This window comes from Salvelinus alpinus, chromosome 17, assembly GCF_045679555.1.
Source record: "Salvelinus alpinus chromosome 17, SLU_Salpinus.1, whole genome shotgun sequence".
Taxonomy (NCBI): Eukaryota; Metazoa; Chordata; class Actinopteri; order Salmoniformes; family Salmonidae; genus Salvelinus; species Salvelinus alpinus.
The window spans coordinates 16,502,050-16,520,441 of record NC_092102.1 but is presented as its reverse complement, the minus strand read 5'-3'; the positions used below and the strand labels follow the sequence as shown (position 1 = coordinate 16,520,441).

At 45.1% G+C, this 18,392-nt stretch overlaps 1 protein-coding gene across 3 annotated transcripts in view; it reads left to right on the top strand.

The window, feature by feature from the left end:
- LOC139542316 (proto-oncogene tyrosine-protein kinase Src-like) overlaps window positions 1-18,392 on the top strand; it is a 53,017-nt gene that overhangs the window by 23,228 nt on the left and 11,397 nt on the right. For all 3 annotated transcript variants that reach the window (XM_071347587.1, XM_071347589.1, XM_071347588.1), the window contains exons 2-3: window positions 16,864-17,128; window positions 17,444-17,543. In XM_071347587.1, coding sequence (XP_071203688.1) covers window positions 16,873-17,128; window positions 17,444-17,543 — 356 coding nt within the window. In that variant the 5' untranslated portion in view covers window positions 16,864-16,872. The remainder of the gene's footprint in view (window positions 1-16,863; window positions 17,129-17,443; window positions 17,544-18,392) is intronic.

Genomic DNA, 18,392 nt, shown 5'->3' with positions numbered 1-18,392 from the left:
ATTTTTGAGTTGAGCCTAAATTCCCAAATGATTTAATATGTGTTGCAGTGAGATTAAGAACGGGTGATAACAGGCCTTTGGAAAATCCATGGATCTGGGAACCCTGCCAGACCAGTGGCTCATTTGTTGTTGTGAAGTCGTAAATATGAAAGGCCTGCCTGAAGAGACAGGGTTGTAAAGGCCAACCAGCCTCAGCCTCTGAGCCTTTTTTGAGGGCGAGAGAGATGTCACTCGCACTCATGGTCACACTGACAGGATGTTTTGTTTTAAACCGAAGGTGAAGTTAAACTAATCTTAACCCCCCCCCAAACACACACATACTTGAGCAGTGAACGGGTTCAGGACTCTACGCAGTACAGTAGACTCTTAAGAGACTGCTGGGAAAAGGAAAGTGGGTAAACGCTGCGTCCCAAATCGTAGCACTGCCGCAACGCGTAATACTTTACCGCAAACTCTGCACCAGAAGTGAACTCCTTCCTCTGCTACTCTTTTGTCCAAATGAGGCTACAATACATTGAGTTTCCCAAATGGCACCCTATCCCCTATGTGGTACATTGCTTTCGACCGGAGACATATGGGCCACTTTGTTAAGGGAATAGGCTGCCATTTGGGATGCAGACTGTGGGATGCAGACTGTGTTTTTACAGGACTCTCTGGAGATCAAAACATAAATGGAAAGGATTTTCTGGGTGATTTCACTTCAGTCGCTCTCAGGACATGACCGGCATCCAACCTGATAGCTCCGAGACAGCCAGGGAGACTTCCCTCTCGCTCTCTCGCTCTCTCTCTCTCTCTCTGTCTTTCTCTCTTTATCTGATAAACGTGCTGCTGTTTTCCGCACGTTTCTCTGAAAAAGAAAAAAAGTGGGAGTGTACAAGTGCAATTGTGCCGTTGCTTGTGGAATGCCAGTGTCCTCTCACTCACTCTCACTGTGGGTGGATGTTTACAGTTTTGGCCCTTGCAAAACCCCAAGTTCAATTGTAACTGTGTTTTGTAGACAGCCATGAACCGGAGCACCTGTCTTTGTCTGAGCAAGATAAGCATGACTTAAATTACTTAATGAATTATCTGACTGAGTCCTAGATCTTCCTGGAGTCTGTAGGGGAGATTTACTGTTGGGTGCCTTCTCGTATTTAGCACACTGCGGCAGATGGATTTGTCTAGGCAGGATAAGATATGTGCTCGGCAGAGCCGCTGCATGTAGAAGTCCGACCGGTATATCCGGTCTTTCAATTTTGTTGTAGCCATGTTGTTCTGTTACAGCTAGTCTTGACTCCCCAGAAGGAATGTCATCACGGCATAGCTGAACATGATTACAGAATTGATGTTGATAATCTGGAGAGAACAAGCAGATGGTGGGCAGTGACGCAGGAAAGGAGGGCCGAGCCAAAGCCTCCCACTTTCCCTGCTTTCCCTTAAGTAATTACTTAGAGAGCATTAAGATGAAGGAATACATCCAGGGCATGATCCATGGCTGTGTCTAAAAAAAGTTACATCTGTAGCAGTCAACTCCTCGCTTCCTCCATTCTTGTTTCCTCAGTTCCTCACCAAGCGTATTGGAGGAGGGACCTTAGATCCTCTCCTTCAATTCACTTTGAGAAGAATTTAGGAAGCAAGAATTTGAAGGTCAGTAACTGTTTCAGACACAGGACCACATGCTGCAATGCCCTGGCCCAATGCTGGTCTAACTTGCCCTCAACCTTCTTTTCCTCAGGGAGTTGATGTGAAACTTCCGCCTAAATGAGAACATCGTTGAGCAATGACATGAAACCTTAGCCTCAGATATTTTGCCTATGATCCGACCATTCGATACTTGATGTACAGTACCTCAGTGTTTTGATATGAGTATTTCTCTGAATCCTTTCTTTCGCATCCCCAGTTGACTATACCTGTGGCTCAGACTTGTCTCCAGCTGAAACGATAGCAGTAGCCTGGGAAGCAGTTGACATGTTATGTAACAGGACAGAGTCAAGCTATATCTTGATTTGTTGTTAGAACCTATGCGGTAAAATCATGGATTGGCCACTAACGGCCGGCCCGATTTCATTTAAAAGAAATGCATAAAGAAATACAAAATGAGTAACTCAGTTGGGGTTTCAACTTACTGAGAGTTATAATAGTAGAATAAACAGGTTGTCAGTCACTGACAGTCACTCAATTAGCCCATGTCAGCTAACATTTTTTAGATTAGTAAATTAGTCTAGCCAGCTATCAAAATTTGGAGTAATCATGGTCTAATTAGCGAATGAATGACCCCCATAGATTTTTGGGTTATCTCTCACTCAGATATCATATTAAAAAAAACGACAAACATTTCTCTCCAACCTATGGCTAAAGGTGTACAATTGCAGCAAACTTGCTTTAAAACTGCAACATTTTCTTTACGCCCCAAAGAAAAATGTGTAGAATTGCAGGAAATTCACACTAAACTTCAATGTTTTGCTCGCAAGGTGGGGGTGGGCCCAATAAATTGTACTTAGGGCCCCCAAAAGGCTAGGGCCGGCTCTGACTGCATATTTGGGTATGCAGACCTGCGACCAAAAATCTGATGAGTTCAGATTTTGGGTTACCCCCACCTCCATCAAAGTTGCCCATCCCTGGGTTAGATGTACTATAAGTTGCACGCCATGTGAAAGAAGGAGCACATCTACAGTACAAATGTTGTTTTTCCTGGCCTGAGCCTAAAAAACACAAACTGTACCGAGCTGTCCAGGGCTCAGATGCATACAGCATATTAAAACAATATTTGATGTCTTACTCATGCAAATGGAATATAATCATGATGACTATCTCTCCACCTGTCTGGCACCTGTTGTTCTGTCACTCATGTAATGGGAGGACTGCGGAAGGAAGGCTAGTGGATAAGATGGGACTTAAATGTCAAGCCTCACCACTGACGTCAGACTGCCACAGCATGGCCACAATGACGACTTTCAGGCTCATTATGTTTGGTCTCTTATTTTTCCCCCTGTGGCGATTCTCCTTCTCATGAGTTTTGTTTTGATTTCCTCTGTGTGGTTTTCAGCTGTCTCACTGGAATGAGCGTGCAATTCTCGCTTACTGTCAACAGTCCATCATCATAGTTGGCTACAGGGTTTCAATCTTAGCCTGAAAAAATCAAATCAAGCCTGCATGCTGTTTTATTACTTTCATAATATAATATGCCATTTTGCTGACTATTTTCTCCAAAGCAACTTACAAGTAGTGTGTGCATACAAATTGATATGGGAAAGGGAGATACCTAGTCCAACTGAATGTATTCAACTGAAATGTGTCTTCCGCATTTAACCCAACCCCTCTGAATCAGAGAGGTGCGGGGGGCTGCCATAATCGACATCCACGTCTTCGGGGCCCGGGGAATAGTGGGTTAACTGCCTTGCTCAGGGGCAGATCGACAGATTTTTACCATGTCGGCTCGTGGATTCGATCCAGCAACCTTCTGGTTACTGGCCCAACGCTCTAACAACTAGCCTACCTGCCGCCCCATATGGGTGGGCCCAGCGGAAATCAAACCCACAGCCCCATGTCGTTGAATGCGCCATGCTCTACCAACTGAGCCACGAAGGACCACTATTCATGATTAAATTATGACTTCTTGATTATCAGTAAGGAGCCAAAAATTAAGCAAAAACACTAACTGAAATCATCAGGGATTTCTTTTTTTTTTATCAATGTGTTATTGAATTAATAGGAAATGTTCAGACAAAGAAGTGATTAATGTGCACCGTCTTAAATAGATTAATGACACCATAGCCTTTGAATAGTCTGTTTCACTTTCCTAGTCAGAGATTATCCTTTCAGAAGAAACAGAAAAATGAAGAGAACAACAATAGAATATACAAAAAAACAACAACCGGCAGCGAAATGAAAAGACGACCCCCCCCCCCATTCAGCCGAAGCCCCTGATACTGGAAGGATTTGGAAACCATTGCCGGTTTCTTGTGCATAATTATCCCTCATCACCCCCTGCCTTGCTGCCAGAGGGATTTTACTGGGTTCTTTTCTGCATCGTAGTGAGTGGAGCAGGTGCTTAGTTACCTCAATCTTATTAGTCAATGAGGCACTGACAGGACCTCACTGGTTTATTACACAGTGTACATGCACAAAGGGCAGAATCTGGGTGGTATAGCTCTCTCTCTCTCTCTCTCTCACACACACGCAGTAGCTTGGGCATGGGCAAAGTGCTGCCTGTTTCAAACCATGCAGTAGCCGAGCCAACACAGTGTGATCCAGGTCGGATCTATAGTGTGAATCAAGTCTATTCAAATAAATTGTGTTTGATTGTAAGGCTTGCTGGGAGTGTGAGCTGACAGTAGAGTTCTTTGTTTGAGCAGTAGTGTAATAGGGTGGAATGCCCCAGAGCCCAGACTTCGAGACTTTGAGACCCATCTGATATTTACTTCATTCAGCTGTCTGAGACGTGGGTAGATTTGGTCAGATCTGACAAACAAGCTTTGTTGGAGTTTTGTTTTTGGATATTAATGGGAGGATATCCCCCCCCCCCCCACAGTATGTTAAGCTCTTGTTGCATGCTATAGTCTAAATCTAGATATTACATTGATTTCCACTAATGAAATGGGTTCAGCGTATTCACTAAGAAACTGTTATGTGTATTTCTAAAAAAAAATAGCTGAGACATATTCAAATAACATCTCCATCATGAAAGTGCCAGTTGTGTGAAATGTGGTGGGTCATTTGATGGAGGGAGACAGTGAGATGGTAGAGGAAGTGTCTGAAAAGGCATATTAACCATTCAACCACAATCAGAATCACTTTATTCGCCAAGTAGCCTACATTTACACATGCCCAGAATTCGACTTGTACAGACAGAATAGACAGTCAACATTGTCACCATACAGAATAGACAATATACTTTATTAAATACAGTGAACAAACTCTGGAGTATAGGCTGATATACAGTGAGGATATTTAATATGCAGTGGATGAGACACACAAAGACTGGCTTGCTGTGCCACCCGTACTCTTTGTGTCTGCTCGAGTGTGTGCACTGACTGCGCTCTAACCTGGCCACACTGTTAGCTACTGTACAGTAAAACTACCCCGTTGTACAGACATACCCTTGGGGGACATATCGACTTCCTCTATCCCCATTGCCCCCTCTCGCTCCCCACCAGCCCCCCTTCCCTTCGAACAACCAGCCCCCTCCCACACCCTGACGCCGGCTGGGCTAGAAATGTAATGAGCCCCCCTGGTTCAGCTTTTCCTCCTCATGAAAAGTGTGTGTGAGTGAGTGAGAAAGATGGAGGCTGGCAGGATAGACAGGCTGCTGCTGTGTCCTAGTCTACATCGGATCCATAGGAATCTCCTCAGCTGTTTGATAAGCAGCAAGAGGCTATGGGGCCTCCGTCTCCAATCTCCTGGCTGCCTGCCAAGCATGTGCGTGCGTGTCTCTCCTCTGACAGACGAGAAGCACGGATAGGTCTCAGAAAGTTCCCCCTGGTGAAAGAAGGGTGTTTTTTCTTTGTGTGTCATACATTTTTCCAGCGTGTCATCAGTACATTGCAAGCCTCTGAGAAGCTGTCTGTCACCCTAGCCTTGCTACCTTGGTTTAGTTTAACAGGATTATAGACAGACACATGGCAGCCTGGTGAATGACTCCACTACCACACAATGACTGACTCCATCGTTAGATCAACGGGATATAAAGTAGCTGAATCCTTTGGATCTTACTTTGGACTTTAGTTACTTTGGCGTTTAGTTACTTTGTAGTTTTAGTTTATTAGAATCCCGAATTAGCTACTGAACATGCAGCAGCTACTCTTCCTGAGGTCCACATAAAATGCACAAATTCATGATAAAGTACAGAACAGTTATAGACAATAACAACATATTACATATGCACAAAGATCATGCCCCCAAAATGTGCTAACCTCTCACCATTACCAATAACAGGGGAGGTTAGCAATTTTGGGGGTATATAAGGTGACGTTCTGTGCTGTCGCCTCATGAAAACATTTGATATCAAATCCAAAATGCTGGAGTTTAGAGACAAATTAAAAGTTTTAGCTTCACTGTCCAAATAAATACATAGGTTAGTGTGTATCCATCCATAATAGTAGTGGAGGATTGAGTCCCTAAATGATCCTGGATTTAGTGTAATGATTACATGCATAAACTGTGATTAGACTGAGATGCATCATGTGTTTATAACTGGAGCCTCTTTCTAAGAACGCAGGGAGCTTAGGAGTAAAGAGCAAGAGTCTTTAAGAGATCTTAGTGCCTTAATTGCACGTTAAAGTGTAAACTCTCCTCATAGGTCATTGTTATACTCTTGACAAAATCTCTTGTGGAATTGCAGCTCTTGGTTTACTTTTTTCTTTTATTTAACCTTTTATCCAGGCTATTCTTCTGGAGATAAAAGAGAGACCTGTTTTGTTTAAAGCTGCTACAGTACATGTGATTATACAGGCTGGTCTTGTGATTATACAGACTGATTCAGCAACATGTCAATATTTATGCTCGATTGAACTCTATCCAATTATGTGTCAGAGCCCATTTGTAGCCTTATGGCCGGATGGACTGAGTCGCCTTGGGCAACATGTTCACAGCATTAATTTGGAGCAAATGAGCTCGAGCGATAGCACGGCAGCAGGTCACACTATTCACCGGGTGGTAGGAGGGTGTGAATGAGAGGTTAGGTTGGGTACTGTACAACCAACCCTTTGATCTGACTGGTAGTGAGTCTATTGATCCTGACTCATTAATATCAGTGTGTGGAAACAAGAGCTTGGCTACATGGGTAAAAATCCATATGGCAGTAAATTGCCTGAATTGATGTGATAACCATAAATAGAAAGATACGTGTAGAACAATGTGCACCACATCTTTTTTTTATTATCCTTTAAACTACTCCTAGTTTTGACGGTTATAGCCATCATTGTCCCATTTAACAATCACCCATATTAGCAAACGTATTTCATTTCAAACTTCACATTGCTCTAGTATGGGCTATTATCGTTATGAACGATGTCAGCAAAATGCCCGCAATAAGTGATCGGTATTGTCGGTGACGATCATTTTCGGTGTAAACTGAAGTCAACTGAGGCTATGTCCTCTGCCCTGTGCCATTGACTAGTGTTGTAGTGCCACTGCAAAAACCATGATGGCGGAGAGCAATGTGCTCTGCCATTGAATACTGGAGGCCATACAGTGGCACAAAGCCATGATGGCGGAGAGAAAAAAAAATCTTGCTCTCTTAACATGATCTTTCCCATTCTGTCTTTTCTGTATTTCATGTTCAATCATCTCTCTTGGGGTGGAGAAGCCTCTGTTTGGTATGTTGTGGGTGTGGGTGAAAGCTGGGATGAGGGGTCTTACAGCTGTGGCTTCCTGTCTGGTGGCTGAGGAGTGGCAGCTGCAAGCCCATCCTTAGGGAAGCATTGGTTAAGCATATATTATTGCTGCACATGACACTACTTCTGTGGGTTAGAATATAGCAACTGTATGGCTTCCCATGTATCTCTGGTTCCCGCCCTTGGCCCTGCCCTCTTAAGCAGTCTGGGGAAAGCCTGGGATCAGCGAGGTGAGTGTTCAAAAAACTTTTTTTTAATCAAAGTTTATTGGTCACGAACATAGATTTGCAGATGTTGCACTGTGCGTGCAGTAATACCTAGCAATACACACGTTAACCAAAAATGCAAAATAAAGAAACATCAGAACGAGCAATGTCAGAGTCCAGAATATAAATATTAGGGTTGTCCCTGACAAAAAATAAAAAATAAATTGTTGACAGTCTTCTGTTCTTTGGACCAAACGATTGGTCGAACTTTTAAAATTTGTATTTTTCCTTCTATAGACACTACTAGGCTAGGCTACTGAGCTTGTCTCACGCTTTAAGCATTGCAATTAAAAATGAAGACCTACAAATTACTAAAGAGGGAGCCAGAGATAAATATAGCCTAACTAGAAGAAAAAAACCTGTTCCTGAGCCTCCTCCACCCGCTGCCTGCTGCTGCTGGTCTTAGCAGATTCTACTGTTATGCTCCTGAAGTTGCCGATAATAGGCTACACCAGCAGTCGCAAACTTTTTAAATTTGGAGTGCCAAGTTATCCTAACATTTCTACTGATCTGAGTGCTAGTTATGATTTTCATATACACATTTCGTGGAACAGTTTTTAACCTCTCCGCTAGCGTCCCACCTCGACAACAGCCAGTGAAATTGCAGGGCGCCAAATTCAAAACAACAGAAATCCCATAATTAAAATTCCTCAAACATACAAGTGTTATCCACCATTTTAAAGAAACTTCTTGTAAATCCAACCACAGTGTCTGATTTCAAAAAGGCTTTACTGCGAAAGCACACCATGCGATTATGTTAGGTCAGCACCTAAACCACACAGCCATTTTTCCAGCCAAAGAGAGAAGTCACAAAAAGCAGAAATAGAGATAAAATAAATCACTAACCTTTGATGATCTTCATCAGATGCCACTCATAGGACTTCATGTTACACAATACATGTATGTTTTGTTCGATAAAGTTCATATTTATATCCAAAAATCTCAGTTTACATTGGTCAGAAATGCATTGTCTCAAACAAACATCCCGTGAAAGTGCAGAGAGCCACATCAAATTACAGAAATACTCATCATAAACATTGATAAACGATACAAGTGTTAAACATAAGAATAAAGATAAACTTCTCCTTAATGCAACACTGTGTCAGATTTCAAAAAGGCTTTACGGAGAAAGCACACTTTGCGATTATGTTAGGTCAGCACCTAGCCACAGAAACCCATACAGACATTTTCCAGCCAAGGAGAGTGTCACAAAAGTCAGAAATAGCATAAAAATGAATCACTTACCTTTGATCTTCATCTGGTGGCACTCCCAGGTTTCCATGTTAGACAATAAATGTTTGTTTTGTTCAATAATGTCCCTCTTTATGACCAAATACCTCCTTTTTGTTCACGCGTTTAATCCAGTAATCCAAATGCTTAAGGCGCCTGCACTAAGTCCAGACAAAGTCCAAAAAAAGTACAATAAAAGTTAGTAGAAACATGCCAAACGATGTTTAAAATCAATCCTCTGGTTGTTTTTGTCATAAATAATAAATAATATTTCAACCGGACAAAAGCTTCGTCAATAGGAAAGGAGAAACAAGAAAGGCGCGTTCCCGATCAGGCGCATGGCTGATGAATGGACATTTCCACTGGCTACTGATTGAAAGTGCTGTATCTCCCTATCTCCCTAAGTAAAAGCCTGAAACAATGCCTAAAGACTGGCCACATGTAGAGGAAGCCACAGATAGGCTTTCAATGGAAAAACAGCCTTTCAAAATAATAGTACTTCCTGGTTGGATTTTCCTCTGGTTTTTGCCTGCCATATCAGTTCTGTTATACTCACAGACATTATTTTAACAGTTTTGGAAACTTTAGAGTGTTTTCTATCCAAATCTACTAATTATATGCATATCCTATCTTCTGGGCCTGAGTAGCAGGCAGTTTAATTTGGGCACGCTTTTCATCCAAAATTCCGAATGCTGCCCCCTACCCTAGTGAAGTTAATTTAATTTATAATAAAGTCAAAATATCTCAATGTCATGTGGTTTAATAAAAATCTAAATGAAAATGATAGAAATCTAAAACCTCTATTGTCATAAGGTTTCCGGTTTGGAGCGTGCAGTCGCAATTCCGCCTCGCTCCACAGGTAGTTTTACCATTTTCATTCATTTTCATTACAGTACAACGGTTTGATTTGTTTGATCTTAGCTAGCTACATAGCCGTCTTTGTATCAAAGATAATTGTGTAGTTATTGAGGTTATTGAGGTTCGCTAGCCAGCTATTTTCGTCCGAACGTAACAACGTAGTCAACACTGCTAGCTAGCCAGCTAGCCACCGAATAGCAGCATAGCAGCATAGCAGCACTGGAGAAACGATTACATTACAACGGAACGACTTGATTAGTGTAGTGTTAGCTGGCTACACAGTTCTCTTTGCTATCTTTGTATCTAAGATAATTGTGTAGCTTAGAGTTGGTTAGAGTAATTATTCGGTTAACTAGCCAGCTATTTCCGTAACGTAACGTAGTCAACACTGCTAGCTAGCCAGCTAGCCACCGAATAGCAGCATAGCAGCTCTGGAGAAACGATTACATTACAACGGAACGACTTGATTAGTGTAGTGTTAGCTGGCTACATAGTTGTCTTTGCTATCTTTGTATCTAAGATAATTGTGTAGCTTAGAGTTGGTTAGAGTAATTATTCGGTTAACTAGCCAGCTATTTTCGTCCACCGCGCTGCGCTGCCGTCTCCTACCTAGTCAACACTGCTAGCTAACACTGCTAGTTAGCCAACTTCTACCGAATAGCAGCACTGTAGAAACTCACACTACAACTTACATTACAACGGAACGACTTGATTAGCGTAGTGTTAGCTAGCTACATAGTTGTCTTTGCTGTCCTTGTATCCAAGATAATTGTGTAGTTTTTGAGAAATTGTCGAGGTTACCTAGCCAGCTACACGTTCAAACAAAGTCAACAACGCAGCCACTGCTAGCCAGCCTACTTCACCGCCAGCAGTACTATATCATTTTAGTCAATAAGATTTTAGTCAATAAGATTTTATTTTATTTTTGCAACGTAAGCTTAACTTCCTGAACATTCGAGACGTGTAGTCCACTTGTCATTCTAATCTCCTTTGCATTAGCGTAGCCTCTTCTGTAGCCTGTCAACTATGTGTCTGTCTATCCCTCTTCTCTCCTCTCTGCACAGACCATACAAACGCTTCACACCGCGTGGCCGCCGCCATTCTAACCTGGTGGTTCCAGCGCGCACGACCCACGTGGAGTTCCAGGTCTCCGGCAGCCTCTGGAACTGCCGATCTGCGGCCAACAAGGCAGAGTTCATCTCAGCCTATGCGTCCCTCCAGTCCCTCGACTTCTTGGCACTGACGGAAACATGGATTACCACTGACAACACTGCTACTCCTACTGCTCTCGCCTCGTCTGCCCACGTGTTCTCGCACACCCCGAGAGCTTCTGGTCAGCGGGGCGGTGGCACTGGGATCCTCATCTCTCCCAAGTGGACATTCTCTCTTTCTCCCCTGACCCATCTGTCTATCGCCTCCTTTGAATTCCATGCTGTCACAGTTACCAGCCCTTTCAAGCTTAACATCCTTATCATTTATCGCCCTCCAGGTTCCCTTGGAGAGTTCATCAATGAGCTTGACGCCCTGATAAGTTCCTTTCCTGAGGATGGCTCACCTCTCACAGTTCTGGGTGACTTTAACCTCCCCACGTCTACCTTTGACTCATTCCTCTCTGCCTCCTTCTTTCCACTCCTCTCCTCTTTTGACCTCACCCTCTCACCTTCCCCCCCTACTCACAAGGCAGGCAATACGCTTGACCTCATCTTTACTAGATGCTGTTCTTCCACTAATCTCACTGCAACTCCCCTCCAAGTCTCCGACCACTACCTTGTATCCTTTTCCCTCTCGCTCTCATCTAACACTTCCCACACTGCCCCTACTCGGATGGTATCGCGCCGTCCCAACCTTCGCTCTCTCTCCCCCGCTACTCTCTCCTCTTCCATCCTATCATCTCTTCCCTCTGCTCAAACCTTCTCCAACCTATCTCCTGATTCTGCCTCCTCAACCCTCCTCTCCTCCCTTTCTGCATCCTTTGACTCTCTATGTCCCCTATCCTCCAGGCCGGCTCGGTCCTCCCCTCCTGCTCCGTGGCTCGACGACTCACTGCGAGCTCACAGAACAGGGCTCCGGTCAGCCGAGCGGAAATGGAGGAAAACTCGCCTCCCTGCGGACCTGGCATCCTTTCACTCCCTCCTCTCTACATTCTCCTCTTCTGTCTCTGCTGCTAAAGCCACTTTCTACCACTCTAAATTCCAAGCATCTGCCTCTAACCCTAGGAAGCTCTTTGCCACCTTCTCCTCCCTCCTGAATCCTCCTCCCCCTCCTCCCCCCTCCTCCCTCTCTGCGGATGACTTCGTCAACCATTTTGAAAAGAAGGTCGACGACATCCGATCCTCGTTTGCTAAGTCAAACGACACCGCTGGTTCTGCTCACACTGCCCTACCCTGTGCTTTGACCTCTTTCTCCCCTCTCTCTCCAGATGAAATCTCGCGTCTTGTGACGGCCGGCCGCCCAACAACCTGCCCGCTTGACCCTATCCCCTCCTCTCTTCTCCAGACCATTTCCGGAGACCTTCTCCCTTACCTCACCTCGCTCATCAACTCATCCTTGACCGCTGGCTACGTCCCTTCCGTCTTCAAGAGAGCGAGAGTTGCACCCCTTCTGAAAAAACCTACACTCGATCCCTCCGATGTCAACAACTACAGACCAGTATCCCTTCTTTCTTTTCTCTCCAAAACTCTTGAACGTGCCGTCCTTGGCCAGCTCTCCTGCTATCTCTCTCAGAATGACCTTCTTGATCCAAATCAGTCAGGTTTCAAGACTAGTCATTCAACTGAGACTGCTCTTCTCTGTGTCACGGAGGCGCTCCGCACTGCTAAAGCTAACTCTCTCTCCTCTGCTCTCATCCTTCTAGACCTATCGGCTGCCTTTGATACTGTGAACCATCAGATCCTCCTCTCCACCCTCTCCGAGCTGGGCATCTCCGGCGCGGCCCACGCTTGGATTGCGTCCTACCTGACAGGTCGCTCCTACCAGGTGGCGTGGCGAGAATCTGTCTCCGCACCACGTGCTCTCACCACTGGTGTCCCCCAGGGCTCTGTTCTAGGCCCTCTCCTATTCTCGCTATACACCAAGTCACTTGGCTCTGTCATATCCTCACATGGCCTCTCCTATCATTGCTATGCAGACGACACACAATTAATCTTCTCCTTTCCCCCCTCTGATAACCAGGTGGCGAATCGCATCTCTGCATGTCTGGCAGACATATCAGTGTGGATGACGGATCACCACCTCAAGCTGAACCTCGGCAAGACGGAGCTGCTCTTCCTCCCGGGGAAGGACTGCCCGTTCCATGATCTCGCCATCACGGTTGACAACTCCATTGTGTCCTCCTCCCAGAGCGCTAAGAACCTTGGCGTGATCCTGGACAACACCCTGTCGTTCTCAACTCACATCAAGGCGGTGACCCGTTCCTGTAGGTTCATGCTCTACAACATTCGCAGAGTACGACCCTGCCTCACACAGGAAGCGGCGCAGGTCCTAATCCAGGCACTTGTCATCTCCCGTCTGGATTACTGCAACTCGCTGTTGGCTGGGCTCCCTGCCTGTGCCATTAAACCCCTACAACTCATCCAGAACGCCGCAGCCCGTCTGGTGTTCAACCTTCCCAAGTTCTCTCACGTCACCCCGCTCCTCCGCTCTCTCCACTGGCTTCCAGTTGAAGCTCGCATCCGCTACAAGACCATGGTGCTTGCCTACGGAGCTGTGAGGGGAACGGCACCTCCGTACCTTCAGGCTCTGATCAGGCCCTACACCCAAACAAGGGCACTGCGTTCATCCACCTCTGGCCTGCTCGCCTCCCTACCTCTGAGGAAGTACAGTTCCCGCTCAGCCCAGTCAAAACTGTTCGCTGCTCTGGCACCCCAATGGTGGAACAAACTCCCTCACGACGCCAGGTCAGCGGAGTCAATCACCACCTTCCGGAGACACCTGAAACCCCACCTCTTTAAGGAATACCTAGGATAGGATAAAGTAATCCTCCTAACCCCCCCCCCTCCCCCTTAAAAGAGTTAGATGCACTATTGTAAAGTGGTTGTTCCACTGGATATCATAAGGTGAATGCACCAATTTGTAAGTCGCTCTGGATAAGAGCGTCTGCTAAATGACTTAAATGTAAATGTAAATGTCATTGCGAATATGTAAAAATAGCCTACATAAAGCCAACAAGGAACTTGAAACATTGTATAAACTATAGTATTAACTTGGTCCGGCCTGAAGCTCATGCTAGCAAGCATTGTATAGAATATTCTTGGTCCTCAGGGTTTCCCACACCAGTGCACTCCAGACAAACAGACACAGCTGTAGGCTATTTTGTGCAAGGGATAAGAAGTAATCAGGTAGGCCTATTTTTATGACGTTTCCACCGGATCAGCGCATCACATTTGTTTTCTCTGTCATGCTGCGTGCTAATCGAAAGCGAGAGAGCTGGAAAGGTTTTTACAATAGGCTACGTTGAGGAACTATTGTCATTCTCAATGGATGTAAAAACAGACTTCGTTCACTTGCTGTTTGAGGCGAAGCAACAACAAAAATTGATAAGCTCCACAGTGATGGAGAGTTAAGAATATCAGAAATAGAATCAGATCCCCAAATTGGCACACTTTTAGGCCTACATTTGCACGCAGGCCAGGTAGACAAGTCTGGAGCGCTCCGAACAAAAGACAGTGAGTAATTGACAACTCATAAATGGAATGAAATAAACCTTTTTTCTCACCAGTGTAGCCTAGGTTGTGTGTCCACTCCTACAATGATAATGGTAAGACTGTAGTATTAATAATAATAATAAACTCAAAAAAAAAGAAACGGCCCTTTTTCAGGACCCTGTCTGTCTTTCAAAGATAATTAGCAAAAAATCGGAATAACTTCACAGATTTTCATTGTAAAGGGTTTAAACACTGTTTCCCATGCTTGCTGTTTCCCATGCCATAAACAATTAAGGAACATGCACCTGTGGAACGGTCATTAAGACACTAACAGCTTACAGACGATAGGCAATTAAGGTCAGTTATAAAAACTTAGGACACTAAAGAGGCCTGACTCTGAAAAACTCTACTGACTCTGAAAAACACCAAAAGAAAGATGCCCAGGGTCCCTGCTCATCTGCGTGAACGTGCCTTAGGCATGCTGCAAGGAGGTATGAGGACTGCAGATGAGGCCAGGGCAATAAATTGCAATGTCTGTACTGTGAGACACCTAAGACAGCGCTACAGAGAGACAGGATGGACAGCTGATCGTTCTCGCAAGTGTAACAACACCTGCACAGGATGATCGGTACATCCGAACATCACACCTGCGGGACAGGTACAGGCTGGCAACAACTGCCCAAGTTACACCTGGAACGCACAATCCCTCCATCAGTGCTCAGACTGTCCGCAATAGGCTGAGAGAGGCTGGACTGAGGGCTTGTAGGCCTGTTGTAAGGTAGGTCCTCACCGGCAACAACGTCGCCTATGGCCACAAACCCACCGTCGCTGGACCAGACAGGACTGCCAAAAAGTGCTCTTCACTAACGAGTCGCGGTTTTGTCTCACCAGGGGTGATGGTCGGATTCGCGTTTATCGTCGAAGGAATGAGCGTTACACCGAGGCCTGTACTCTGTAGCGGGATCGAGGTGGAGGGTCCGTTATGGTCTGGGGCGCTGTGTCACAGCATCATCGGACTGAGCTTGTTGTCATTGCAGCAATCTCAATGCTGTGCGTTACAGGGAAGACATCCTCCTCCCTCATGTGGTACTGTTCCTGCAGGTTCATCCTGCAGCATGACAATGCCACCAGCCATACTGCTCGTTCTGTGCATGATTTCCTGCAAGACAGGAATGTCAGTCTTCTGCCATGGCCAGTGAAGAGCCCGGATCTCAATCCCATTGAGCACGTCTGGGACCTGTTGAATCGGAGGGTGAGGGCTAGGGTCATTCACCCCAGAAATATCTGGGAACTTGCAGGTGCCTTGTTGGAAGAGTGGGGTAACATCTCACAGCAAGAACTGGCAAATCTGGTGCAGTCCATGAGGAGGAGATGCACTGCAGTACTTAATGCAGCTCGTGGCCACACCAGATACTGACTGTTACTTTTGATTTTGACCCCCCCTTTGTTCAGGGACACATTATTCAATTTCCGTTAGTCACATGTCTGTAGAACTTGTTCAGTGTATGTCTGTTGTTGAATCTTGTTATGTTCATACACATATTTACACATGTTAAGTTTGCTGAAAATAAGCGCAGTTGACAGTGAGAGGGCGTTTCTTTTTTTGATGAGTTTACATTGAATACATTGACAGAAATTACCGTAACCAAACAAGCATTGTAGATTACAAATTATGTGAATTGGCCTCCCAAGTGGGGCAGTGGTCTAAGGCACTGCATCACTGCTAGCTGTGCCACTAGAGATTCGCCACTAGAGATTCTGGGTTCAAGTCCAGGCTCTATCGCAGCCGGCCATGACTGGGAGACCCATGGGGCGGCTCACAATTGGCCCAGCGTTGTCCGGGTTAGGGGAGGGTTTGGCCGGCAGGGATGTCCTTGTCCCATCACGCACTTGCGACTCCTGTTGCGGGCCGGGCGCAGTGCACGCTGACACAGTCGCCAGGTGTACGGTGTTTCCTCCGACACATTGGTGCGGCTGGCTTCCGGGTTAGTGGGCATTGTGTCAAGAAGCAGTGCGGCTTGGTTGGGTTGTGTTTCGGTGGACGCACGGCTCTCGACCTTCGACTCTCCTGAGTCCGTACGGGGGGTTGCAGCGATGAGACAAGACTGTAACTACCAATTGGGGAGAAAAGGGGGTATTATTTTATTTATATATATATATAAAAATAAATTATGGAAATGAATGGTAAATGTACTACTGGTGTGCCAACCCCGCGGCCTCCGCAATGGATCAGTCCACGCAGACAGGCGTGAATCAGACATGTCTCATGTGCCATATATATTTGCTACTGCTCGACTAAGGAAATCTTGGTCGACCAACAGCCTATTGACCAAACAATCGACTAAATGAGGTCAGCCCTAATAAATATACAGTGTCTAGATATACAATGGTGTTTGGCGGAAGATAATGTAGCTATTCTAAGACTATACCATCATGTAGAAAGGAGAAGTCTGAACTGTGCAATATCTTATTGAGCTGTTTAATTAATCCAAACTCCCAGCATTTTATTGCTTAAAGTGCAAAAGCTCATAAGTCTCTCTGTTTGTCTTACAGGCTTAGGCCATGGGGGGAAGCAAGAGCAAGCCCAAAGACGCAGGCCTTCGGACACGGAGTCTTGATGGTAACATCAGTTTAGGAGGAGGGGGTGGCGGCTACAACATCAGCCCCGCCCAGCACACCCTCACGCCCAATCTGAGTCCAGCAGTGGGCGGAACACGCCGGTCCACTCAGCCGTTGATTAATACCCCTGAGCTGGCACTGTTTGGGGGAGTGGAGTCCGCCAATAGCGTCACGTCTCCTAACAGAGGGACACTTGCAGGTAAGACTATAGGGCCCAGATACCCCACTAATACCTAGAATGGAATATAAATAAATGATTAAATCACTATAGTGATTAATTTCACTAAAGGTAAGAGTGTTATCTAAAACAGCCAGAGGTGTTTTGAATGCCACTTATTTGATGCTACTGACTACTGTAGTACATGCAAATCTTATTCAGTGCAATGTATGTTTGATACCCTTTATGGAAAAGCTACACAGTACTGTATTTTTAAACATGGTATTGCAATATCACTTAATATTTGATGGCCCCATCCTCTGAGATATGAGTGTCTGTCTGCTCTCTCCCCCACAGGAGGTGTGACGACGTTCGTGGCGCTGTATGACTACGAGTCTCGCACTGCCTCCGATCTGTCTTTCAGGAAGGGGGAGCGGCTACAAATAGTAAACAACATGTGAGGCAACACCACACACACTGTGATGAGTTTTTCAAGTTTCACGTTTTATTAGTCGTATGTACGGCGTACGTACGGTATACAGTTGAAGTCGGAAGTTTACATACACTTAGTCATTAAAACTCGTTTTTCAACCACTCCACAAACTATAGTTTTGGCAAGTCGGTTAGGACATCTACTTTGTACATGACACAAGTAGTTTTTCCAACAATTTTTTACAGACAGATTATTTCACTTATAATTCACTGTATTCCAGTGGGTCAGAAGTTTACATACACTAAGTTGACTGTGCCTTTAAACAGCTTGGAAAATTCCAGAAAATGATGTCATGGCTTTAGAAGCTTCTGATAGGCTAATTGACATCGTTTGAGTCAATTGGAGGTGTACCTGTGGATGTATTTCAAGGCCTACCTTCAAACTCAGTACCTCTTTGCTTGACATCATGGGAAAATCAAAAGAAATCAGCCAAGACCTCAGAAAAAAAATTGTAGACCTCCGCAAGTCTGGTTCATCCTTGGGAGCAGTTTCCAAACGCCTGAAGGTACCACTTTCATTTGTACAAACAATAGTACAAACAAAAGTATAAACACCATGGGACCACGCAGCCGTCATACCACTCAGGAAGGAGACGCGTTCTGTCTCCTAGAGATGAACGTACTTTGGTGCAAAAAGTGCAAATCAATCCCAGAACAACAGCAAAGGACCTTGCGAAGATGCTGGAGGAAATGGGTACAAAAGTATCTATATCCACAGTAAAACGAGGCCTATATCGACATAACCTGAAAGGAGGAAGGAAGAAGCCACTGCTTCAAAACCGCCATAAAAAAGCCAGACTACAGTTTGCAACTG